General features: G+C 36.8%; 1 protein-coding gene across 3 annotated transcripts; it reads left to right on the top strand.

Annotated features, from left to right (window-relative positions):
• The first annotated feature begins 87 nt into the window (after window positions 1–87).
• On the top strand, window positions 88–24,251 carry TRPC1 (transient receptor potential cation channel subfamily C member 1). Of its 3 annotated transcripts, XM_080409583.1 has the most exons (14): window positions 88–815; window positions 2,476–2,630; window positions 3,813–3,914; window positions 4,762–4,964; window positions 6,344–6,475; window positions 7,740–7,935; window positions 9,590–9,926; window positions 13,781–13,920; window positions 15,982–16,125; window positions 20,226–20,401; window positions 20,560–20,761; window positions 21,294–21,488; window positions 22,323–22,591; window positions 23,324–24,251. In XM_080409583.1, exons 1-13 carry the CDS (start codon window positions 680–682, stop codon window positions 22,548–22,550), a joined length of 2,346 nt encoding a protein of 781 aa, XP_080265709.1. In that variant the 5' UTR covers window positions 88–679; the 3' UTR covers window positions 22,551–22,591; window positions 23,324–24,251. The 3 variants fall into 3 exon arrangements, 2 of the variants coding, with proteins under 2 accessions (XP_080265709.1, XP_080265708.1); XR_013931705.1 differs by lacking the exon at window positions 23,324–24,251 and having other exon boundaries at window positions 21,425–21,488; window positions 22,323–22,399; XM_080409582.1 differs by having other exon boundaries at window positions 22,323–24,251.
• Window positions 24,252–25,189: the final 938 nt, after the last annotated feature.

The following is a 25,189-nucleotide window of genomic DNA, read 5'->3' as shown; positions in this document are numbered from 1 at the left end:
ATGTGAAATTGCATTTCCCTGTAGATCACTCCTTTTGATTTTCCTGAAGCGTCTGTCATGTGTGTAGGTTTTTTTTTTTATCTAGAAGGACTAGTGCAGTGTTTGGAGAAGCTGAAGCTCGTAATTATTTTCTGATTAATTTCAAAGTAAGTATTTGTACACCTTCCTCCGCAGCCGTAAATTTTCACCAAACATGCTGCAGCTGGACATTGAATAAGGTGGTTACCCGCAGCCGAACACCCAAGAAAGGAAGAAAACGAAATAAAAATGCAAGAGGGCGGGGGGGAGCCTAAGTGTCAAGCTGCTGCTGTCTCTCAGCTCCCCGGGCTGGGGCCCGCGTACCCCTCCTCACTGCCCCCGGGGCAGCGGCGCTCCCGCCCGGCGCCGGCCCCGGCCCCGCTGCCACCGGCCGGGGAAGGGGGTTCGGGCGGCGGCCGCGCCGGCCCCCCCCCCGGGCCGCTCCTCCCCGCCCGCCTCCCGCTGCCCCTCGCAGGGGGGGCAGCCGCCATTGGAGCCTGCGCAGTGCGGCGGGGAGCGGCCGCCCTCCGCCCTGCCCTGCCCGCGGGGCTGACCGCGCCCGGGGTTGTCGCCCCGCTCCCACCGGGGTGGCAGCGGGCACCGGGGGTCGCGCCGCGCCACCGCCCCGGCCGCGCTCTGATGGGCCTGGCGGAGCGGCGCCATGGCCGCCTTGTACCAGAGCGCGGACCCGTCCGCCTCGGCCTCGCCGAACAAGCTGCTGGCGCTGAAGGACGTGCGGCAGGTGAAGGAGGAGACCACCTTGGACGAGAAGCTTTTCCTGCTGGCCTGCGACAAAGGTACCGGCCCCGCTGCCCGCCGCGGCGAGCGGAGGCCTCGGCCGCTGCCTCTGAGGGCCGAAGCCCGGCCCCGGCGGTCAGGGCCAGGGCTGGGGGCGAATCCTGCCGGTGCCCGTGTCTCGCACGGGGAGGGGGTGGCGGGGCCTGTCTGCTCCCCGCTGCTGCTGAGGGGGACCGCGGCACCTGGCCTCGCCTCAGCGCCCGGCTGTCCCCAGGGCCGGGGGGCGCCGGGGGGTGGGGGGCGGTGGGCCAGCGCCTCCCGTGTTCGTGAGGGAGCTCGGTTTGTGTCAGTGCGTGAGGCATTTGCTGCGTTCGTTGTTAGAGACCGTGGGGATGTGGTTGTTGTAAAATTAGGGTTTACCTGGGCATCCCTGGACTGAGTGAGGTAGGTTTCCTGTGTTTTGCACCCATGGTGGTGGATTGGAGGAGTTTTTCCTTTCTAAAATATGCAACTTCAAGCGTATATTTAGTTACCCGTGAGTAGAAACGTAGTTTTAAATTGATCTTAAATCTCTGAAACATTGGAGTCCAAGGAAAGCTTTTAATCATGTGCTGACTGGTTGTGTGTACATTAGGGCATAAGTGTGGTTGCAGGAGCTGGCGTGTTTATGTGCAGAGCTGGCTGCTGGCTCGGTGTTTAGGTTGGTTCACAGCCATAGGAGTGTTTCTGTGGTGACGTTAGCCAGCGGGCTTGGGACGTTTGCTCTCGTGCTCGGTGTGCTGGGATGGGTTGCTGGTAGGCAGCTGGGCTGCTGGTGGAGTCTGGCCTGAAGATGAGACTGAGCCACAGCTTTTCTCCGTAAGCATAAAGGCTCAGGAAGATAAAAGGATGCACAACAAAAAATGTAAAAATAATAATAATAAAATTGCCTGTGTAACAGCTGGTTTAGCGCTCTTTCAGATTGCAGTGTTTTACTGTATGTAGTATTCTACATATACTGCTGTAAGTATTCTATACGTATACTTCCGTAAGTATTCTGTGTTAAGGTTTGTCTTTGTTACGGTCTTCTATGGCAAGAAGAATCAACAGAGTAACACTGAACGGGGCAGTGTGGTGTGTACTTTAGTCAAATAGGAAAGTACAGCTTACATACATCTTGCTGTAGTGAGCTTTACTTGCTCATTCAGCTTGCTGGCTTGAATTTTATAACATTGCAGCATCATATTACATCTGCTTTGATAAAATATATGCTAAAGTTGGAGTGGTACAAAGACTTAATGTGGTTTCTGCTCAAGGAAGATGCAAACCTGTTAGTAGCAATGTAGAGAGGGTTCACTGGGACTATGGCTCTTCAGAACAAAGAAGACTTCTCTCATGCAGTTCATACTGCCTGTGTCTCACAGGTTACGTATGAGCTATTGCCCATTTTTTTAAAAGTACCTGTGCTTTTGTATGTTCGTTTTTAGGACTGGAACTAACAGGGTGGATTAAAGTACATGTTTTAGTGCTTTCCTGAAAGAGATCTCCTGAAATATATTTAGTTTCCTCTCCAATGAGAGAATGGTTAGCTTCTTGGACTTCTTAATTGTCTGACGTATTCCATGGATGTTGTCAGCTATGGAATGTTGTCTTGTTTGATGGTAGCTGGTACTGAGAATGTTCACGTGATTTTACTGCTTTATGATAATAATAAGTGACATTCACATGTTACTTGTGCAGGTGACTATTACATGGTTAAGAAACTCTTGGAAGAAAACAGCTCGGGTGAAATGAACATAAATTGTGTGGATGTGCTTGGACGAAATGCTGTTACCATAACCATTGAAAATGAAAATTTGGACATACTGCAACTTCTTTTGGATTATGGCTGCCAGGTACACAACACAAGTTAGTGAAAATTTTCAGTGTAGTCACTGGTCTGTGTATTCTACTCTTTATATATCTTCTCTGTTAATCTGTCTTTATAGGCAGTTCAGTTCTTTTTCTACTTAGTAATTGTGAAGGTGTTTTCTTCTCACTATTATACTTTTCTAGTGGGATGTTATTGGCATGGCAATTGTTTAAGTAACGTTTTTAATGTTATTAGCAGACTGAACTTTATTTTAGTTGTTATTCCTGTTGTAGGGATTATATATTATCTTCAAGCAAAATAAACTGTATAGTCAGAGTGCATCATGCAGAGAATCTTTGACTGTGGAATATAGTAACTTCTAAAATAGTGGCACAGTTAGAAAAATGCATTATGTTAGGAGATTTTAAGTTATAGTAAGCATGCATTTCTGCAGTGCTTTCTTGTTAAACAAGATGTGTGCTTGATGACAGAGGCAGTTTCATACCAACAATGTATACCAAAACTTCCTTAACTATCTGCTGCTGCTGGGATAGTTTCAGCCATGATAGCTTAAGTATGTAAGACAGGAAAAAGTAGTGTATTTTGTCAGGTGATTTGATACTGGACAGGAAAAAAACCCCAAGCTTTCCCCTCCCCTGGATCTTCTCTTTAGTGGCAATAATAAAATTTGTGTCTTTTATTTTTCAAGTAAAAATTTTAATTTTCTAAAGTGAATTGGAAAGAATATCAACTGTAGGGAAAATGAAAAGCTACTTATCTCAATGTAAAAGAAGTTTTAGAAGTAGTTACCAGCCCAGAAAAAAGTGTGTGTTCCTAGTTTTACCACAGAACTACAGATATGGGGCTGAAGTGTCCCATATGCCCGAGTTGTTATGCACGCTTGCTTTTTACGTTTTTAATAACCTGGTAAACTGTCTCTTAGAACTTGATCTTTGCAAGTATCATGAATCATCTTTGCTGGAAGGTAATGTCTGTAACTGGTCCTTCTGCTGTTCTGCGATGAAACAAATTGTCAGTAAGACTATGCTAATTTCTGGAATGACAAGCTGGATTTGTATCCTGATCATATACATAGTGATAATGCAGAACATCATTTTAGTTGTTCAAAAATACATTTTATAAAAATGCAATTTGACTTCAGATGGACCCTTTATGCTGTTTAAGTTACTGCTGCTTTCTTATATGACTTGTTTTCTTTCCTTAGTCATCAGATGCACTTCTGGTGGCTATTGACTCAGAAGTAGTGGGAGCTGTCGACATTCTACTTAATCACCGACCAAAAAGATCATCCAGACCAACCATTGTAGTTGAGTGGTGTTATTCTTTGATCTTTGGTTGTGGAGTGGGGGCTATTGCATTCTGGGTAACTGTAGTGTTTAAAACTGTGTTCTTAAATGAAATTATGCATCTCAAAAGTGATAGAATCTGGATATTAGGCATTTTTTTATAGCCTCTTTTGTCTTATAGGATAGCCTGTGTTACTTTGCTTTTCCACCTAAAGAATCCAGTGTCTTTATACGTGCCGAATATTAACAGATGCCTAGTTAGTCCAGAAGAGGGAAAAAAAAAAAAAAGGTTATAAATCTTTTCTGGTAGTCTGTTTCCAAGGTAATAAGCAGCCTTGATCTATAAAGGGTATATTAATGTATTGAAGCTTTGTAGATATTTTTTTTTTTGAGCAAATCATAAACATCAAACCTTCACCTGGAAATTAGCTGAAACTTACCTTGGCAATGCTTAAGTATCAAAGAACTTTTAAAAGGTCACAAGTAGAGGTAGAGGGAGGGAAGGAATTGTATAAACACTGTGGTACAATTGGGATATTTTTTCAGTGTTTAGATAGTGAATAGACTCATAATAATTTTTCTCTAAGTAGAGCAAAATATGCTTTTTAATATCATGCATGTATTTTGGAGGAGGTGTGCACTGTATGTCAGGTTTTCTACGTAAACAAACCAGAAGCATTTCTCTGTCCATTTTTCTTTTTCCAGTATATATCTGAGGTGATTGCGTGTCAGGACAAATATTTTCCTATGGTTTATTACATGAAAATAAGGAAATATATTGCTGAACAGTCAAAAAAACCCTTACATGTAAACACTGTAGTAGAACTGTATGTAATAAATTTAGCTACTTGCTACATTTTATTTCAGAAATTAATGGAACGCATTCAGAACCCAGAGTACTCAACGACTATGGATGTTGCACCTGTCATTTTAGCTGCTCATCGTAACAACTATGAAATTCTCACCATGCTGTTAAAGCAAGATATATCCTTACCCAAACCTCATGCTGTAGGCTGTGAATGCACCCTGTGTACTGCAAAGAACAAAAAAGATAGTCTACGACATTCTAGGTAAGACTAGAATTCTAGTTAACCATTCAGACAATAATAAAAAAAAATCATGTCTTCATTCTCTGATATTTCCTTTTTATCTTTAATGTGAGGTATATGAGCGGATTTTTTTAATATACTGTAGCCTTTATTGTGAGAAATGGTAGTTCTTGGAGATGGGCAGTGCCTGAGGGAGGCAGTGGCTTTTTTTATTTATTTTGGTTTTATACTCTTAGTCACTGTACACTTTAAGCTAAGTGCCTTTCATTTCTACCAGTTGTGTCACAAACATTCTAGCTATCTTTGGCTTGGGAGTGTAGGAGCTATGCAAATAAAATTTTTCTTAACTTAGTTAATACTTGGGGTTTTTTGAGCTAGAATGAGGAGGTGGATAATTTTGTGTCCTGTTTCTGAAAGTGTTTGTGTGGCATGGGTTCATAAGTACAAACTAAAGATTTCTTCTTTTCTTGTGTATTTTTGAAAGTAGAAAGCTTTTTAATAAAGGTTTAAATGAGGAGAGGGTTTTACCAATCTTAACGATATTTTGTGTGGTTAACTTGACACCATATTTGAGGGTGGAATACAGTTTAGCATATGAGAGTTTGGGGTGAAAAATCACAAGAGATCAAAGACTGTAAGCATACTGCAATTAAAATATATAATTAATTATTACATAATTACTCTAGCATGTATCCAAATTGCTAAAAAACAATGGAAATGAAAGGATAATTGTTACTGATATTCAGCTGCTACAGGCCACATTCTGGTGTCCATCCTCATAGCCCATGTCTAGTGTGAGAAAAGGTGTCAGGGTATCCCAAGCAAACAAATAGAAACATTTGAGATAACAGGTCTTAATTAAACTAGAATGGATAACAGCCTTTGTTCTGGCATTCAGAAGTCACTAGTTTTGCAAGAGGAGAACATCCTTGCAGATGCTTTTCCTGAATTTATTTTTTTTTGTATTGCACATTAAAGCTTCCCACTGTTTTAAATTTGGTTTGCTAAACCAGAAGATTTCCTTAAATGGTTTACTTCTGTCTCTTTATTTTTCACTTGAAGAGCCTTAAGAACTACTGTGTAACACTTAAAATGTCATAGTTTTACCAACACTGTTATCTTGACTAATGGCCTCTGCTGATGTAACAGTTGGAGTAATGAAGAAAACAAGAGGGAACCAGTTTGGCTAATTTTTGATACTTGGAATAATAGGGATTCTAAGGATGTGAAGGACAGTATATTCCATGACATGTCATATTTGATGCTTGTAGTGTCTGATTTTGAGAAACCCAAATGTTTTGTCTTTCAGCTGTTTTATGCAAACTTTTGGAATAGGTTCTGATTTGAAACTACTAATAAAATAAACCATCTTCATTTTCCTTGCTGTTCTTTTGGCACAGGTTTCGTCTTGACATTTATAGGTGTTTGGCCAGTCCTGCTTTAATAATGTTGACAGAGGAGGATCCGATCCTGCGAGCCTTTGAACTTAGTGCAGACTTGAAAGAACTCAGCCTTGTTGAGGTTGAATTCAGGTAGGAATTGAAAACACAAACCAATTTTAATACTGTATGAATTTACATGTATAGAAATGTGTATGCATTAGAAAAGGTTTGTTCTTAATTATTTGTAGTTAGACTGTTTAAACTGATAATAAGATACAATAAGAAGTTATATAATATAATCTATGTCTCATTAGTAGTCATTTGGACAGTTTAATTGCCTTAAATCCTTTTAAGTGTAGTCAGTTGCATGTGTATAGTTGCACCAGCAGTTCAAATTTCAGCTCTCCTTTGGAAAAATAAACAGAAATTATACTAAATGCTGACTTATTTCAAGATCACACACCTATTGATCATACCAATATCTCATTAGAACTGTGCACTTTTTTTCCCCCTGACATCAGGGTAGAAGTATGCAACACCTTGTTTATGTTGACCTGACTCACTCATGTTAGGGTTTGTTTTGGGTGGTTTTTTTTATTGTAAGACTTTGAACAGCGTGTGTGTGTATATGTGTAGATATATATATGAAATATGCATGAGCATAGATTTCAGGCTGAAAATGCCCTATTCAGTGAACAAATGCTCAGTATAATTTTATGCTTAAACTATGATGGTTTCTACCACTTTGAAATTATACAGCACAAAAGCTTTCTGAGAGCATGAAAGGAAATGTTTGTATGGGGTAAAATTCTGCTTTGCTAAACAAGGTGAATTTTCTGTTTTTATAGCTAATTGTCTTTCTTACAAGTTCAACTGTTGCATTTTCGTGATACAGCTTGGCACTAAAATGGACTGTGTGCCAGGTAAAACAAGCAAATAATGTGGTTTCTTTTCTGGATTTTTTTTTTTATATTAATAGTATTCAGTGAATAAACTTCAATTTTCAGATTACAGGAATAAAGCAAAACCCAAAACAACTTCCCTTCCAAGTGGAAAGTCTAAATGATGACTTAGCAGCGTCATGTTTTGTGACGAGTACACTTTCTCATCTCCTGGAAATAATTCTAAGGTTTAACTCTTTATATGGAACTCATAAGATCAGAATTTGTATACTGTAAGTGTGTTTCTCAGTTTTTCTCTGTCTAGCGAACTGAAGCGTAATTGTGACGTTACATGTGAAACCTACTCAGAGTTGTCCTCAGAATGCTTGGACCTTGACATATGACTGTTGTGTGTCTTTTTTTTTTAATTTGTCTTAGCATCACATAGAATCCTGAGCAAAAATGGACAGTAAATAAATTAACGGAAAATATGTGAGCAGTGTTGTAGTGTGAACTGTTTCTGTGTCTTTCAGAAATGATTACGAGGAGCTAGCTCAACAATGCAAAACCTTTGCTAAAGATTTGCTTGCACAAGCACGGAATTCACGGGAGCTGGAAGTTATTCTGAATCACACGTCTAGTGATGAACATGTAGACAAGCGAGGATTGTTGGAAGAGAGGATGAACCTAAGCCGCTTAAAACTTGCAATCAAGTATAATCAAAAAGAGGTTTGTCTTTGTGGTAATTTGATAGACTTTCCTTATCATATTTTGCTAGTAATTCATTTAGTCTGTTGTTCTGCCTCTAGACATAAAAGTGGAAATAAATTTGCAGGAGTTACGGAAGAGATTCCCTGCATGTGAAACAGGGAAATGATATTGCAAGATACCGAGTGTTTCTTCAGTATTTATACTTCAGTATTTATTGTGGAGAAGAATGTAGTATTTTCTATATTATAGTAAGACTGCTGCTCTTTTATGAACAGCTCTGGTAGTGGTAATTATTTGTTCAGATTCTCATTGGATCTTTGCCTAGGGAAGCATGGATCCTTAGGTACAGTACATGGTTTGTCATCCTCTCACTTGTTATTAGCTGTTCAGCTTTGGCGCAGGCTTTGTGCTGTTCAGTAATTACATTAGACCTATGCTGGTGTAAACTGAATAGTGCCTCAGTTCCAGAGTAGCAGCGCCTTCTTATGCCATCAGTCTGGAAGTTATTTCATGCAGTAGGTTGTTGTTGTCTTTATTCCTTGACAAATTACAACTCTAGTTTTGCTGTGCTAGAAGGCAAATGGGTATTTGTGGGATTCTAGTACAAGGACTGCGGACAGAGAGAATGCATTCCTTTCCGTGCAAAATCCATTTTCACTTAGCGTTTGCAGAAGGCATTATAATTCTGTCTGTTCTACATATCTAGGCTTAAACTGTTCGTGACACTGTTAAAATACATAGTGTTTAAATGTTGTAAGCCCTAGTTATGGAATGTCCTAGAACCAGCATTACACATTTCTGGTATGCATTGAACAAGCATACTGACATATTTCAGATGTTGTTCTGGTTTTGACCATAGCTTGTTTTTACCACAGTGGCTGGAGAGTAACAATGTTTGTTGCGTGGTATGGGGAAAGTTTACTAGAGACGGGTTTTTTGTGATGGTTTCTAAAATGTGATGATAATATCAAGGTTATTTACGTCGATATTTTTAAAATAAATGACAAACCATCCTCCAGTGAAATACATTATTTTGTAACTCCATGCAAATAAGCACCTGAAATTTCAAACAATATTTGCATAATCTACATAACATTCAGGCCAAAATTATCTTCTTTTTGAGGGACTGATACAACATAGCTTACTCTGATGTAAAATTAACCCTGCTGAATAGAGCCATAATGATTTTAAGAACTGATACATATAAAACTGTTTGGCCGCTTTAGTCCTCATCTTACAAGGTGTTGTGTTTTACAGTGTAGATAGTATTTTTCAGTAACAGTATTTTATTCTTCAGATGAGATTGCTATATTTTATAATAAAAAAAACAATGAAGGTGTCTGAAGTATGATGTTTTTTGTGTGCTATATTTCTAAATAATTAGAAATCAAAACTATTTCTTAACCTGAAAACCATTAAAAGTCTAGTATGTATAATTTATTTTAAGTTTCTGGCTTTAGAAGGAAATGAAAGTAATGGATGTTTATAATCATAGCGAACCCATAGCATTTTTGTTCTCTTATAATTATTTCAACTTAATATTGTTACCTTTTCGTGTTCATTGGTAACTACACATAGTTTGAAAATGAATTTTAATCATATAAATCAGTATCCTGTATTAAGAAACCTGAGGCTGATTTCTTGTTCATTTCTTTTTTTTCCCTTCCCCCAGTTTGTTGCTCAGTCTAACTGCCAGCAGTTCCTGAACACTGTATGGTTTGGACAGATGGCAGGCTATCGACGCAAGCACACGTGCAAGAAAATTTTGACTGTTTTGACAGTTGGCATTTTCTGGCCAGTTCTGTCCCTGTGTTACTTGTTAGCCCCTAAATCTCGAGTAGGTCGAATAATTCACACTCCTTTTATGAAGTTCATTATTCATGGAGCTTCATATTTCACATTTCTGTTGTTACTTAATTTGTACTCCCTTGTCTACAATGAGAATAAGAAGAATACAATGGGACCAGCCCTTGAGAGAATAGACTATCTTCTGATAATATGGCTAATCGGTAGGTATGATTTGAGTAGATTGGATGACAATTGCTGATGTTGATGGAACAATAATGATTTGTACTACCTTCTTAAGAAATCATTATTATGTTATTTATTGCTTGACCAAAGTTTGCTCTTTGGAGGGTAGTATTACAGGAAAAAAATAAAACCACCCAAACATGTTTTGAGGAAAGCGTGTAAAGTGTTACAACAAGCTCTAGGTATCACAGAAAGTGATGTATCAGAAACAGAACGTTGTAGAATCTAACACAAGAGGAATGTGATTTTTTCTTCAGATGGACTGGTAGCATTCACAGTGATGCAAGTGAGATTCAGTTGTGCAATAGTAAGTTAATGTAAAAGCTGTTTATCTTCCTGGACAATTTTAAGATTCTGATCTTAAGAAGGCAAAGCAAGTGTGTGTTCTTCAGATTAATAGTTTTGTAACAGATAAGAGCCTGTCATCAACTATTTCTACTTGCTGCTAGGAATAATTGAGGAATTAGTTGAGGAATAAAATTAATTCGGACATTGCTTTAGATTTTTTCCAAATTTTTCATTAATAGGTAGTATTATTTAGTATGTAGGTGGTTTATCACTGTGAGTCAAACTTGTTTGTTTTTTTTTGTCAGCCAGCAATCCACAGATCTTTTTAATTTCTTCCAGCTCTCTTTTACAGGAAAAGTTTGGACAATGCTTTTAGATACATGGTTTAACTTTTAGGTTGCCCTGTGTGGAGTCAGTAGTTGGACTTGATGATCTGTGTTGGGTCCCTTCCAACTCAGGGTATTCCCTGATTCTGTGAACTCTGTAAAAAAGTGATAGAAATTATCTGAGCTTCTTTGTTACCTGTGTGTCTGTGTATGGACTTATGCTAGAATCGGAATATTGCTAGTAAAATTCTTGTTTCTCTGAAAGCCTAGATACGATCTTTATGTAATCATATAGTGCATACAATGCAAAAATACTTTTAATGTAAGTTAAGTATATTTTTTCTGCCTTGTAAGTAGCTGGAGTAACCATGCAGTGACACTCATAAAATCAATTCCTGTACTGTTTTTATTTTTATTGATATGCTCTAACTTGATAGAACAGGATTCTGTGCAATTTTGTTGGACTAGTCCAACTTCAAAGAGTTGTGAAAATTTAGGGTTCTGCAAAAATCTCTTTTCTAGTTGTAAACATGAAATTTTTGTAGCATTCAGCGAAGGGAGAGGACTTTGAATATATATATACAGCATTGCCAGTTTAGTGGTACATCAACACTAAGTAACAACTCAGTCTTTCATAACAAATTATGTAATGCTTGATTTGAAAAGTAATTTATAATACAATTTGGACTTGTTGCAGAGTTGGCATATTGTTTAAAGAAAAAAGTGTATGTTGTGCATGTTTATGTATGCATATGTATGCATGCATACTCCATATTAGTCTCATAAATTGGTGTGCATTTACTTCATCCTTTTTTTAAAACACAGAAACAAACATTGTTTTCCCATATTATAATTTTTGTATGTAATTTTCATCGATTATCATACCTGTGCCTGAAAGGATGCGTGTTAGTTCTGGTTGGTGCAGTAGAGGGAGCACAGGTATAATTTTTGTTGAGTACTCGTGATTTTTTTTTTTTTTTTTTTTTTTGGGCTTGGAAATTCATAAAACCTTTCAACATCTTTTTGGTTGGTTGGTGCATGTTTGTTTTTACATTACAATTTGGTAGATAAATTAATGGAAAGTTATACCTTAATGTAAGGTAATTATGTATTATTTGGTTGACTGGACTTGTAAAAAGCAACGATACAGTTGAAAATGCCACATTTTTTACCTGAGTAGTTGTGGGTGGTTTATTTGTTACTTTAGGATGGTTGGTTTTTTTAATGGTGATTCCTTTTATTGTTGAGCTATATTTAAACTATTAAGTAGTCATGCATATTTTGGAAATACTGAGTACCCCACACACAAACACATGCAGGTCTTTAAAAGAAACTTGAAAATGTCAAATGTAGAGTACAAATCAGTGTTACAGACTCCTCCTTTGTTTTGAGATCAAATATCTGATTTTAGGAGTTCTTTTATTCCATCAACTCTAACGTAGGCAGAAAGTCTGTCATTAGGTGGGCTTGGAAATTTTATGAGAGGTTATAGAAACACTTTATTTTCTTCATGTAGTATTTTAACATACAGATTTCAGATAGGATTGAAAAATGACTTATAAGTAATATAAATATTTAAAACCAGGTTACTTTTCATATTATTGAATTTAAGATTTTTTTTAAATGGTAATTGTATTTATAGCTTAAATGCGTGTTTTACAGTGACATATTGTACTGTTTCCTTCCAATTATCCGGTATGTTGATAAAGAATGTATTTAGAAAATGTGTGACAAAATCAACTGGATTAAAAAGAACCAAGGAACAGGATTTACCTACATTTATGGTCTTCCATAGTCCCATTAAAATACATTCTAAAATCAATGTCAAAATGGCCATAGCAGAATTTCTGAGACTTAGCAGCAGGTTTTGTGTTATGCTAGATTAACTTCCAAAATCATGAATACAGGAGTTATTTTTTCTAAATTATTAAGCATAAATCATACAAGTATCTTCCCCAGAAAAATAAAGCAACAGAACTCAGATTCTTGTGTGTGTGTAAATAACATCAGTTACAGCATCTTTGACTTTTTCAGTTCCATTTACTGAATCTGTAATATTTAGTAAAAGATACATGGTGATCTTATGGAGGGGCACAGAGGTTCTAGTTTAGAAATATTTTCTTTATAACCAGTAAGAAGACAAATACATGTAAGTCTTTTAACAAACTGTGCATAGCACACTTTTTATTTATTATGCCTTCTAACATTGCTGTAAAGCTGATTGAACAAATAGTCATGCATAAGTATCTGATTTTCTTTTTTCTTCCCATTCACTGGATCTTCCTCTTCCTGTGCCAAAGTTTTAAAGGAGTTGCAAAGTCCTGAAGCTGAACCAAGTCTTATCAGTTTTTAACTACCATTTATACACATGCCTCTTTTCTTCTTGTCCTGAATATAGTAGCATACATCTTAAGTACTCAAAAAAAACCCCAACCACCACCTAAATAAATGATTATTCATGGAAATCAAAGGTGCCATTATATTTCATCTAACGATCCTTTCAAGTTTTATAAAAATGTAAAGTCTGTAACAGCCATTTGGTTAGTAAAATTCTTAGCCAGGTGTGTTTTTCCATACAGCCAGACATGGTTAACAATGGTAAAATTCAGTTGGCTATAAAGATCCTGAATGATTAAATGTATGTTGCTCTACGTTACACTTCAGATTTTTGCAATCTTAAGTCATGGTCTCTTTCTCTGCTAATGTTCAATATCAGTTAGGGTAGGAAAAGTTTCTGCTTTTTGGATCATTTCATATACAGTTACTAAGCTCATTGTTCTTAAAAACCATCTTGTAATACCTACACACTTCCAAAAATATTTCATACAGCGATGTAATGCTTTCTGTAGTGCTTTTGGAAAAAGGTGAATCTTTTCATTTAGAAAAAGCATTTGTATTCTAGCCCTCTACCTTTATTTAAATTTGACCTTTTCCTGTCCAATTTTCCTCCTGTTCATTTCCTCTCATGCCCTTTTTTGTCAGAGAATATGTTTCTCAGTTGGAAAGTAGGCTTGAAAAGGTTAAACATCTTGTTGCCTTATAACTAATGCTTGTAATCCAGTGCAGTGCTTTTAGTAAATTTACTTGATTACTTTTTTCTCTTTGCTAAAGACGAAGTCAGTTCGTTTACAAAAGCCAGTCAAAAGTACTTCGGTTTTAAAAGAGTACTTTGTTCAGTGCAGTGGCTTGACTTCCCTGGCTTATATTTTTCCCTGCAGGAATGGTGTGGTCAGATGTTAAGAGACTGTGGTATGATGGTTTAGAAGACTTTTTAGAAGAATCACGTAATCAGCTTAGCTTTGTCATGAATTCCCTGTACTTGGCAACTTTTGCCCTCAAAGTCGTTGCCCATAACAAGGTGAGCACCTGTCTTCATAAATCCAAAGCACTGACTGAGCGAATGTAATTTTAATACATTGCTGCAAAATATGTGAAGATATGTGTAGTATGTTAGTAGTAGTATGTTGTAGATAAGTGTGTACTACACTAGTAATAGCCTACTATGTGGATACAGTGTGGGCTTCTGAGATAAATGTTCTATGTGGTATATGCTGTGTAGTTGTCACAATCTCTGGGCTTGTTCTTGGGCTTGAAAGAGAAGTTCATGAGAGAAATGGGAGTTAGAAGACATTCTAAGACATGTCCAGTTAATCAGGGACTCCGAACAGAGCTACCGTCTTCTTGTAGGAACTGGCTGGTCTTTCAGTTGGCTTGATTTTCATTTGGGGAAATCTCCCTATATAGCTCATCTGATCTGGCATTTGAGCTCGCCTGGTTCCATAGATCAGGATTATGCAGAAAGCTAATAGTAATCTCTGTGTTTAGATTGCTTAATGCTTTTTTTGTTACAGAAAGTTTTATTTAGCTTTTGATTACATATGTTCAGATGGCTCAAGTGGTTGTGGGGATGTTTTTAGTTGTTCTTTGGTTGGTTGGATTTTTTTGATTTGATGTTTTTGGGGGGTGGGGTTTTTTTTTGGTAGGAAGGAAAAAGCCCCAAGACCATAGAGGAGCTTTGTTTTTTCTCTGTGAAAAGCCATCTGGATTTGATTGAAGGTAGAAGTTTTGAAAATTATCATTCCCATTCTGTTGCACATGTTGTTAGCCACCCATCATATGGCAAGCTGCCAGACCAATTGAATATGAACATTTTAGCAAAATTCAAGCCAGTGCTGTAGCACCATTAATTTGTATTGCAAACTGTGAGTTGACAGCTGTCTGTCAGTTGGAGGGGAAATAAACTGGTTCAGTTCTTCCCAACTTGGTCTTTGGCTCATTTCCCTATCCCTTCATTGATTCAGAGGCTGGTAATCATTTGGAAAGGGAAACTACATTTCTTGGAGAAATTAGAGAATACCGTGGTTGGGCTGCCTTCCCAACCACAGCCATTTGCTTTGCAACCAGCAATTCCTTAGCTGAGATAAGGGCCCTTTGCTGCTAATTTAAGTTATAGCCTTTTTGAAGATGCAGGACTCCTGTCCTCTGTAACAGGCACATGATGGCTTTTTTCACCACTTTGACATGGCAAAATTTATTTTTAGAGTTCATAAATTGTTTAGAAAACCAAATAAAAAGGTTTGGTTTACATCTTGCATCCGTATTACAGTCATTGAAGCAGTAAGAAAGGAAGGAGGAGTCTTTGTGGCAGAAGGATTGGTGTGCAGGCAATGGCAGTGTGTTTCTTGCCACCTTTGTGCAGCATGCTTTCAAGCAAGTTACTTTAAAACAGCTTAGAGTTCCTTAGTTTTTGAACATCTGAGACAGGAGAAGCTGGTAATACAAATGCTGAATATTTTCAGCCAGGCTGAAGGTTAGGGATCTGTGGATATTCTGTGAATAGTTGAATGGTACGTAGTGGATATACTTTAAGTGTGTGTTTACACCAACAGTTTCCTTGTGACTTCCATTCTCAGTAGTCATTCATAAAATCCACTGAAGGAACCGCAGGTCCTAAGTCTTTCTAAAATCTTTCTAAAACTGGTTAAGACCAGCTGTCACCACATTGCAGGTGCATGCGTACTTTAGTTTTCTTTCCAGCATTTTAATGTTGTTTTTGACTGAGGCCTATTTACACTAAACAATGCATATGTTTATGAAGTACAGGAGTCTGTTTCAACAAACCCTGCAAAAAAGAGTAGAAAGAAAAGCAGTACAGAAGAATAAATGGTTTGCTGAGCAAGTGAGTGACAGAGTTAGGTGCTGAATTTAAACCATTTGATTTCTGGCTCCCTTTGGAAGGGCTTTTAAAATGCCTTTGTCTGAAAAGAGTGAGATACCTGAAAGAGGTAAGCCATGTATGAATTGTGTTAATTTCTTTTATGCTGTTGCCTGTTTTGGAGGCAGAAGTAGGGAGTGGTGCATGGGTGCATTTCTGTATTTATAATGTCAGTTATTTCAGTTTGTCCTTTTTATATTGCAGTTTCATGATTATGCTGAAAGGAAGGACTGGGATGCATTCCACCCTACCCTAGTGGCAGAAGGTCTTTTTGCTTTTGCTAATGTTCTTAGTTATCTGCGTCTCTTCTTCATGTACACAACCAGCTCTATTCTGGGACCACTCCAGGTGAATATTGTTGCTGCTTGAGAAAATATTAAACTTGATCTTAATTTGCTATGAAGAGTTCTGTTGAAAAGAGAAAAAGGAATTCAATTAAGAAAGTTATAAAGAATAAAGTAGAAAGAAGTTATATTGCATTGAAGTTTGGTTTTTTACTCTCTCATGTAACACATTTAGATAGTAAAAGGTAAGAAAAAGAATGGAAGACCTAGTGTAGTTCACTTTCTTAAAATATTTTTTTCTGTGATAAATATACACTTTCTTTTCATCTGTGGTTAGTATCACATACTGCGTGAGTGTCTGGTTTGAAAACCATAAGGATCGTTTTTTTCCAGTAAAGTTCTAGGTAAATGATCATCCTAACATCTTACCTCTAAAAGATAGATGAATGAGGTGTGTAGCAAGGAAGAGTAATCAAAAGCCTTTCTGGTTTACCACTGTGATCTCACTGAAGTTGCGTATTGAGTTGAACTGTGCAAATTGCTTTGGTCTGAAAAATGCAGATATCTCAAGAGTATTGAAATAGTCATCTGTTTATAGCCAGTTATAAGAAGAGAGAATGTTTCTTCTTACCTGTAATTTGCTGAAGCCTTCCAGTGAATAATAATGACATAAAAAAAACCCAAAACCCAACCATATTTTAATTATGTAATACATTTAATTCAGTTGTCCGGAGATGGTGTGGGGAAGCATTAATAGTCTTGTGTTGTGATGCTAGAACAGTAGAGACCGCAACAGTTTCTAAGGTAAATTTAAATTTTTCATTTGAAGTTGGAATTTTGCCTGGTTTTATGCAAAGAATTTAGTTTTCTTATTCTGATTTGAGAGCAGACATGGAGTTTCCTACTGAGCTTATGGCATGTACTGTTTTTTCATTAGTTGGTTTCTTTTTTTAAGCACCGGCCTTGTCATCTTAGTCTTGGTGCTATTCATCATGATAAAATTCAGATAAACTGGGAGCAATATGATACTAAACAGATAAAAAAATCAGATAAACCTGAGGGTGCAATATGACATTACACAGAAGGTCTAGTACCTTTGAGGATAGGGGAGGGAACCTGGGCTATTATTAAGACGTCATGTTTAGGATGCAGTTACCTCAATCCTTTTTAGATTAAAAGGAGGAAGAAAGCTTCCTTCTACAAAATATGATGAGTGTCAACTCTTACTCCACTAGCAACGTTTTTTTACTTCTGTGGTTTTTCTGTTCAGCTAGAGTCCTCGGCACTGATTGATTTAGTTACTGTGCCAGTGAAGAACCTTTATTTACAAACTAAACCACCTGTTATTAAAAGCATAGCTTACTGACAAAAGCTTTGTATAGCTGTACTTCCAGCTTCTCTGGCCTTGCTTTCTGGGAAATTCATGGTGACAAATCAGATCAGACAAATCACTGCTTTCTTGTACTGATGATTCCCCCCCTCCCATTTATTTATTTATTTTTAACTCTGATAGGATTTAGCTATTACAGCTGCTTGTCATCATCACTGGATTTGCAAGTGTCTGTTGAATAAAAAGATGCTTGGAATAAATAGGGTGGTCATCCAGTGATTATACTGATGGAATTTGTCTTAATAGGTCAAATCAATGCTTTGTCCTCCCTTCTAGTGAACAGGACTAGTTTTAGAGTGTAGTGGCAAGAGGATGATCTGAAAGGATTGTGCAAGAAAAGTTACTACTATTAGACATAAATGCAGACTAAATATTTGGGAGCAGCATTTTTTTTTTTTTAACTCTTCCTCTGCAACTAGAGCTATACTGAAGGAGCTTCTGAAAGAAATAATTTTGGCTCAGATCATTAGAGTATCATATCAAGGCTTTAGGATATAGCTGAAAACCTCCAGCTTGAAGGTTCAGCTCATTTTAATGAGTTAGAGTGCTTGATCACGCTGCACAAATAACTATATTTAAGAATGTTTTTGTCTCATACACAATAGTCCTTCTTTGAAAAGAAAAATAATCACTTGTTAAATGGGTCTTTTTAAAATCATCGTAAAAAGTCCTTTAAAAAGAATGTTCATAGTTCTTGTAACCAGTTTAGTATTAATGAAAGATGCTTGTTTCTCCTCTCAGGGTTTTGTTTTACTTCTTAACCTTTTCTCTCTAGCTGTGACTATGTTGCTGTTAATTATTTTTGTATTTTTTTCTTTTATGCATTTATAAATGGAAATGTACTTGCATAGTTTGAAAAAATACTAGTCTTGATGTTGCAGTAAGTGTTAGGCTTGTTATACAAATTGATTGAACGCTGAAGTCTCTCCACATTTTAAAGTGATTCACTGTTTAATGTGCATATTTATTTATGTACTAGATCCTTCACAAGTTTTTTATTAGGAGGCTATGTTACGAAATTTTCCAAGTAAATAAAAACAGTCAACAGTCACCCCATTCAGTTGCACACTGAAGCTTATGTTATTACTGTTGGCCGGTACAGCTTGTGTAACAACTCTTACAGTATTTTCTGAAAGTAGGTCACAAAGTTCAAATGGCAGTGATCAAATATTGCATGGATACCCAACAGGGGCAGGGGGAGGCTGCTGCTATGTTCATTTGGCTATCAAGAGTTATTTTTAAGCATTTTGTTACTTTACTTAGGATTAATAAAACCTATTTTAATACAGATTTTTAAGTTGGCTGTTTGTAGTGGGGTTTTATTATCAACAGGAGATATAATAGTATTCCCCTAGGTTAGATCATTAGATTTCAAATGCTTAGAAAGGAATAGCTTGACTATATGAAGAAAGCAACTGGTATTTGGGCTGTGTTACTACACTGTATTCCAAACAAAATAGTTTTGGGTGGTTTGCACTTTTTGCGCATTCCTGTTTTCATCTTGCCTGCAATCATGTGTCAGTTAAAGGGTAAATGTTTTGTTGTTGGGTGGTTTGTGTGGGTTTTTTCTTTCTTTAAGGGGTTAAATGTGATGAAGCAGTCTGATGGGGATTAGAATCATCCTCTGACCAGCTGATTATAGTTACTGCATAGCTCTGTGCCTACAGTTGCAGATTCTCCATGGCTGTGCAAACTGTTCAAAGAACCGGAGAATGTCTGCTGTGCAACAGGGGTACTCAGTAGGTGTCCAGCAGCATGGAAGGGAGCAGGAGCTGGTGCTTCATCTCCCAGTAAACTTGTACTTGCAAAACCTGACCAGTGATACAGTTCTGGACTCTGATTTGGTGCAGACTGTGATTCATACAGGAGTAGAAAGCACTTTCCACACACTGGTTTATATAGAGAATTACCTGACCCCGTTTCATGTATTTGCTTTCTTGATAATAATATATTGTTCTCTGAAGAAGTTTGTAGGAAGAGTAATTTAAATTATGTGAACAGTTCATGCTGGATCTTTGTAAAAATTTACGCTAATAACAAAAGCAAGTCAAGGTCTTCTCTGTGTTGGAAAAATGCACAACCATAACTTTTTTTTTTTTTTTTTTTTAAAAAAAAAAAAAAAAGATGCGGTATTTGTACTGTTGGAAACTTCTGTATAGGGTATTTCAAAATGGAAACTAATGATCTGAATTTAGTGTCATGTCTTCTATACTTTACACCCCAATTTGTGCTTACACACCTACACATTATGTATATTTAAAATCTTGCATAAAATATACAGTGAATGAATTCTGTATTCTGCAGATGGACTTTGGTATACTGCTTTTTGATTACTGATGAATTATGATTCCAAAAGTTTTGATTAATTCAGTGTCTCTATTAAGTGTTTCATTAACTTTCTATGATGGTGTTTATGTTCAAATGCATTTCATTTACTGCTTTTATCTATTGACTTCTGAAACCCTTATTACTGTTGGTATTGCAGATAAAGACTAGGGTGTACATACTGTTGCTTATGGTATAATTGAGGGATATGAACTTACTAGGTGATGTTTGAACTACTTAAATTTTCTCTTTAACATTTAGAACTTTTCACTGAAAAGTGGTACATGTGTACCTCCTGATTGTGAAGTTTGTTTAGCATCTTAAATTTAAGTTAACTTTTAAAATGTAAATAGATTTTTTTTGTTGGTAGTGACTAGAGGCTGAAGGAGAGAATACAAACAAAAAGAACTACATGTTTTACTAAAATTGGAAATAAATCTATTTCACAGATTTCAATGGGTCAGATGCTACAAGATTTTGGAAAATTTCTGGGCATGTTTCTTCTTGTCTTGTTCTCATTCACGATTGGATTGACACAACTTTATGATAAAGGATTCACTGTAAATGAAGAAAAGGACTGTGCGGGTATTTTCTGTGAGCAACAGAGCAATGACACATTCCATTCGTGAGTTTGCTACCTATGAAATAGCTGTATTGTTCTAGCCCTTAATCCCTAGTAATTAAACAGAACTGGAATTTTTCACTGAAAGTGAATTTACATTAAATAAATTCAGTTTTGGTGTTTGCTTGACCTAACCAGATTATTTTTTCTTGTTTTTCTAGGTTTATTGGCACATGTTTTGCTCTGTTCTGGTATATATTCTCCCTGGCACATGTAGCTATCTTCGTCACACGTTTTAGCTATGGTGAAGAGTTACAGTCTTTTGTTGGTGCTGTTATTGTTGGCACCTACAATGTGGTGGTTGTGATAGTATTAACTAAACTCCTTGTGGCAATGCTTCATAAAAGTTTTCAGCTGATAGCAGTAAGTGGTTTCTGATTAATTACCAATAATTGCTAGCTGTATCCTTGGATTTCGTACAGATTTCTTCCTACAATGTCTAGACTAATCCATAGACCTCTGTGAATGAGCTCTGTCTCTGAGCTTGCAAGGGGCATCTCTTTCCTTCGAATACAAACTTTTTATTTACTTTGATCCAAATAAAATGGGTACTTTTCATGTTGAACATGTGCAAGACATTGGCCCTCTGGGAATTGTAGACTTTTTTGATACAGCAACTGTTCAAGTCAAGATGCTATTCTTGATACGGTGTAGTATTTGGCCATTTGATAGGGGGTTTATACCTTCGTAGCAAAATTTTGTATTTACACCAGTGTATATAGTGAATTGAAGATACATGTTTTTATTTTAATTACTTAATATTTGTATATGAATTTATTAAAATACTTGTAATCAGAGTTTAATAACTGTCAGTTTTTCAGGTGTGAGAAAATAAAACAAAATAGCCTGTTAATATTTTTGCTTCTCATCTTTGTTAATGTTTCTGATGCTTTAGAATCATGAAGATAAGGAATGGAAGTTTGCTCGTGCCAAGCTTTGGCTTAGCTACTTTGATGACAAATGCACGCTACCTCCACCTTTCAATGTTATTCCCTCTCCCAAGACTATCTGTTATCTTTTCAACAGTCTCAGTAAATGGATCTGCTCTCATACATCAAGTGGCAAAGTGAAACGTCAGAACAGCCTAAAGGTAAGAAATGAGTGTGAAAGCTGTAGGCTCTGAAGCTGGAAAGGTGCTGGTTGCTAAAATGAATCAGAAAGTTGCTACATGAAGCTGCCTGTCATATGGTGAGTGCTGCTAAGATAAATAGGAACTACAGAATAATGTGTGTTGCATCCAAAATATAAATAAAATAGGTTACCTATTTCTACTTCACTAAGATTATATTAACTTTCAGTTTGGGGAATTTCAGCCCCCCTCCCTCCAACCCCCAATTCCCCCAGAAAAAATTATGTGAGTGATTGAAAATTCATAGAAACCTTAAGGAAGTATGTGCTAATCTCAGAAATGGTGAGGTTAGAGTATTCTTTGGGGAAGATAATTGGTTTTAAACATACTACAGAAGTGTCAAAATAAATAACCAAAAAGGGTCACTGAAGCCTCTCACTGTTGGCGGGACGGATTTTTTTTAATTCTTGTTGAGTAAATGTTTTTATTGTACCCTGTAATTTTGCATACTAATTTTGCATCTTCTTTCTGACAAAAATAGCATTAAATAAACTAAATTCAAAGACTTTATGGAATGTGCACTGAGAAGCATTCAGGATTACGGAACTCTTAATTGCTTATAATACAATTACTAAGCCAGGTAGATTAAAAATGTTCAATTTTGTTTGTACAACAGATCATAATTCAGTTTAAATTTTGCTGGCAGTTTACATGCGTCATATATTTGTGCACATCAGGATGTAGCTTTAAAATAGTTTTGTTGTTTTATTCCTACTTATTCTCTGTATAATTGTATACAGGCTTTAGAGCTCAAAAATCACTTCTCCACAGTAAATGTGTGATGTTTGTTTAAAGGAATGGAGAAATCTGAAACAAAAGAGAGATGAAAATTATCAAAAGGTGATGTGTTGCTTAGTCCATCGTTACTTGACTTCCATGAGACAGAAGATGCAAAGCACAGATCAGGCAACTGTGGAAAACCTAAATGAACTGCGGCAAGACTTGTCAAAATTCCGAAATGAAATGAGAGACCTGCTTGGCTTTCGAACTTCTAAATACGCTATGTTTTATCCAAGAAACTAAGGCCTAACTTTTAGACAAAAAGTGTCTACTTCTAGATACCTGTAAGTGAAAGTTGTTGACCTAATTCTGTTGCCAGACCAAATAGAAAAGATTATTGCACAAAAATACATTTGAAAATGTGTTTGCATGAGTCGCAGCTAGATGTGGAAGTGGTGGAAATAAATGCAAAAACAGATGTAGTAATTTTCTTAAGCACTTAATCTTTGTGTGTATATAACATTTGTATATAGAATTTTTTTAATGTTCCTCAGACTGTGGCTGTCAGGTGTCAGAGCTTCATAACTAGCACAATGTGTTGATTTCTTCTATTTTTGCTGTTTGTTCCTTTTTGATACTTGTTTTTCAAGTTGTGGGAGAAGATAGGCTTTTTAAAACAAAAATCCAGCCTATGTTTATTTTTAATAGAAAAGTCAGATACAGAATAATAGAAAATTTCCAGCGTAGTTGGAAATTACGTTTGACTGTAGGTTACAGTGCATGCAAAGACTGTGTGGCTCTGAAAGAGGCAGTTCTAGTGCCGAGTTTTGTATGTTAACATTGACTGTGTACTAACATTTATAGAATATAGAAAGTCACATCATCAAGACTCTTCCCTTTTGTGGGAACACTAAAATTTTGAAATCAAAATAGACCAACCATTTCTTGAACATTGTGGTCGTACGTAAGACAATCAATTCCCGCTTTTATTTTTCAGCGGTGCTTCAAAAGTACATTTTAGTATACATGTTAAGATTGGGAACTAACCTGTGCACTTTTAATGTTTAATATCTTAGGTTTTTAAATCTGGATGATTCATTATTTGAAATACTAAAACCTGTGATTTAACAAAAATGATGCGGAGCACATGAGTGCTGTTGTTTGTAATGCTGAACAATTCCTGTGAAAACTGTACACTTCTTTCTGTGAGTACATACGTTGAATCTGATCACTGGACAGATGTCGTTTAGAAGGGCCTGCTTTAGACAGGTTTTACGTACCTACTTTTAAACTTGGCTTTCTCTTTTTTTCCTTTTTTTACCACAGTTGCTGCCAAGCTGAATTTTTTTTGTATGTGTCAGGAATACTGTTTTGTGAAAACACGTGTTTTGACATTGCTTACAATGGATGGTAAGGGCTTTGTGGATTTTCTGTGCTAGAGGGTCCTATTTGGCTTTATATGCTTATATATAATTCAAGTTAACAAATTGTAATTGAGAAATGTGATTCCTGTATTTTTAATTACAGAATAAGTATATTTATGACAGCTAAAGGATTGATTGACAATTTTACTGTTACGATGGTGCTCTTCTACAATGGTCTTACGGCCAGAAGGCGCAGGTAGCCATGTGGTCTTTGACTACAGTTGATTTTGGGAGGTTGATGGAGTGGAGGCTTACATGAATGTTTACTTTTTTGAAGGAATTCTTATAAAGCTCTTTCTTGTAAAGGTAATATATTTTCTGTACTATGAAATTATATATACTGAACTAGGGTTTAATACTCTGCTTCCAGAAGTCTTGTAGTATAGAGGGATTCTGGTAAGTGTTGGCTTTTCATGTGAATAAGAAGCCAACTTCATGTTCAAAGCAAAGAGGATCATTGAATTTTGTATTTGGACTCAGATCTCATTTTTCAATAAGACACCAACATAAAAACTGTGTACTGTGTATGTTACTTATATCCAAGAAAGGAAGCAGACAAATAAAAGCTCTTTGAAAAATATGGTTGTATTAATATTAGTCGTATTTGAAACACAATATATCAGGTACCCCATTGAAAGTAATTTCTTTGTCATGTTGAGATAGTAAGTTTAAGGAAGGTTGTTAATGTGTTACTACCTTTTTTCCTTGTGGATCCCATCTTGTTAAGTTCATTCAAATAGTTTCATGCTGTGCCATGAAGTGATACCTGAGCTAGTTCCAAACAAGCTAGATTGGATTCTAGGTGCGCTATGAGCTGCTTGGCACTCATGCTGATTAGTTCTTCTGGGAAGCTGGGTGTGTTGCTAATGTAGCTGTTTCTAACAGCTTTTGATATGTTAGGCAGAGTCACTAGGAGCCATTTCGGTCATTGTCACATGGCACTGTGTTCTACTACAGTGCAGACATGTCCTTAGAAAGAGTTGTCTTACTTCTAGGCGCTTTGGGGAGGGGGGGGTGGGGTGGATTGGAACTGGGGGTTCCAGAGTTTTTATTTGTTCCTGAAATCCATACCTGTAAAGTGATAGATACCAGACAGAGAGGTTGGTTCTCTGTAGTACCTTAGTTGAACGACAGTTTGCATCTCTGCCTTGTTTGAAAGCTGTTGCAGTCCTTCCTATGTACTTCACTACTAATCAATAGATTGCTTTGTACTATTTAGTCAATCTTGTCTTATAATTTATATTTTTCCTAGTTTCGTGTATTAAACATGCTTTTGCTTTATCATTTGGCAACTTAATACTGGCTGCTCCAGTAGTAGTCTGCAAATGTTGGGGCTCCAAGATCTCCCTTATGTACTCACAGAACAGTTCTAGACATGCGCAGAGATAAAATTTTAGGTGTCTGTGATACTTCTTTAAGATGGGATGTCAAAAAAAACCACCAAAGTTTGGAGAAGCTGCAGTTTACTTCATATAGGATTCAGAATTTCTTTGCGCAATTTTTAGTGCAAGTCATGAA

Source organism: Falco punctatus, assembly GCF_963210335.1.
Source record: "Falco punctatus genome assembly, chromosome: 13".
Classification (NCBI taxonomy): Eukaryota; Metazoa; Chordata; class Aves; order Falconiformes; family Falconidae; genus Falco; species Falco punctatus.
This window is presented reverse-complemented; position numbering and strand designations above follow the sequence as displayed.

Excerpts from the sequence above, each read along its gene's own strand:
- TRPC1 (XM_080409583.1), top strand. The coding sequence starts at position 680 with ATGGCCGCCTTGTACCAGAGCGCGGACCCGTCCGCCTCGGCCTCGCCG. Across the intron at positions 3,915-4,761 it reads CATCCAGACCAACCATTGTA|AAATTAATGGAACGCATTCA; the intron begins GTTGAGTGGTGT and ends ATTTTATTTCAG. Across the intron at positions 6,476-7,739 it reads CTTGTTGAGGTTGAATTCAG|AAATGATTACGAGGAGCTAG; the intron begins GTAGGAATTGAA and ends TGTGTCTTTCAG.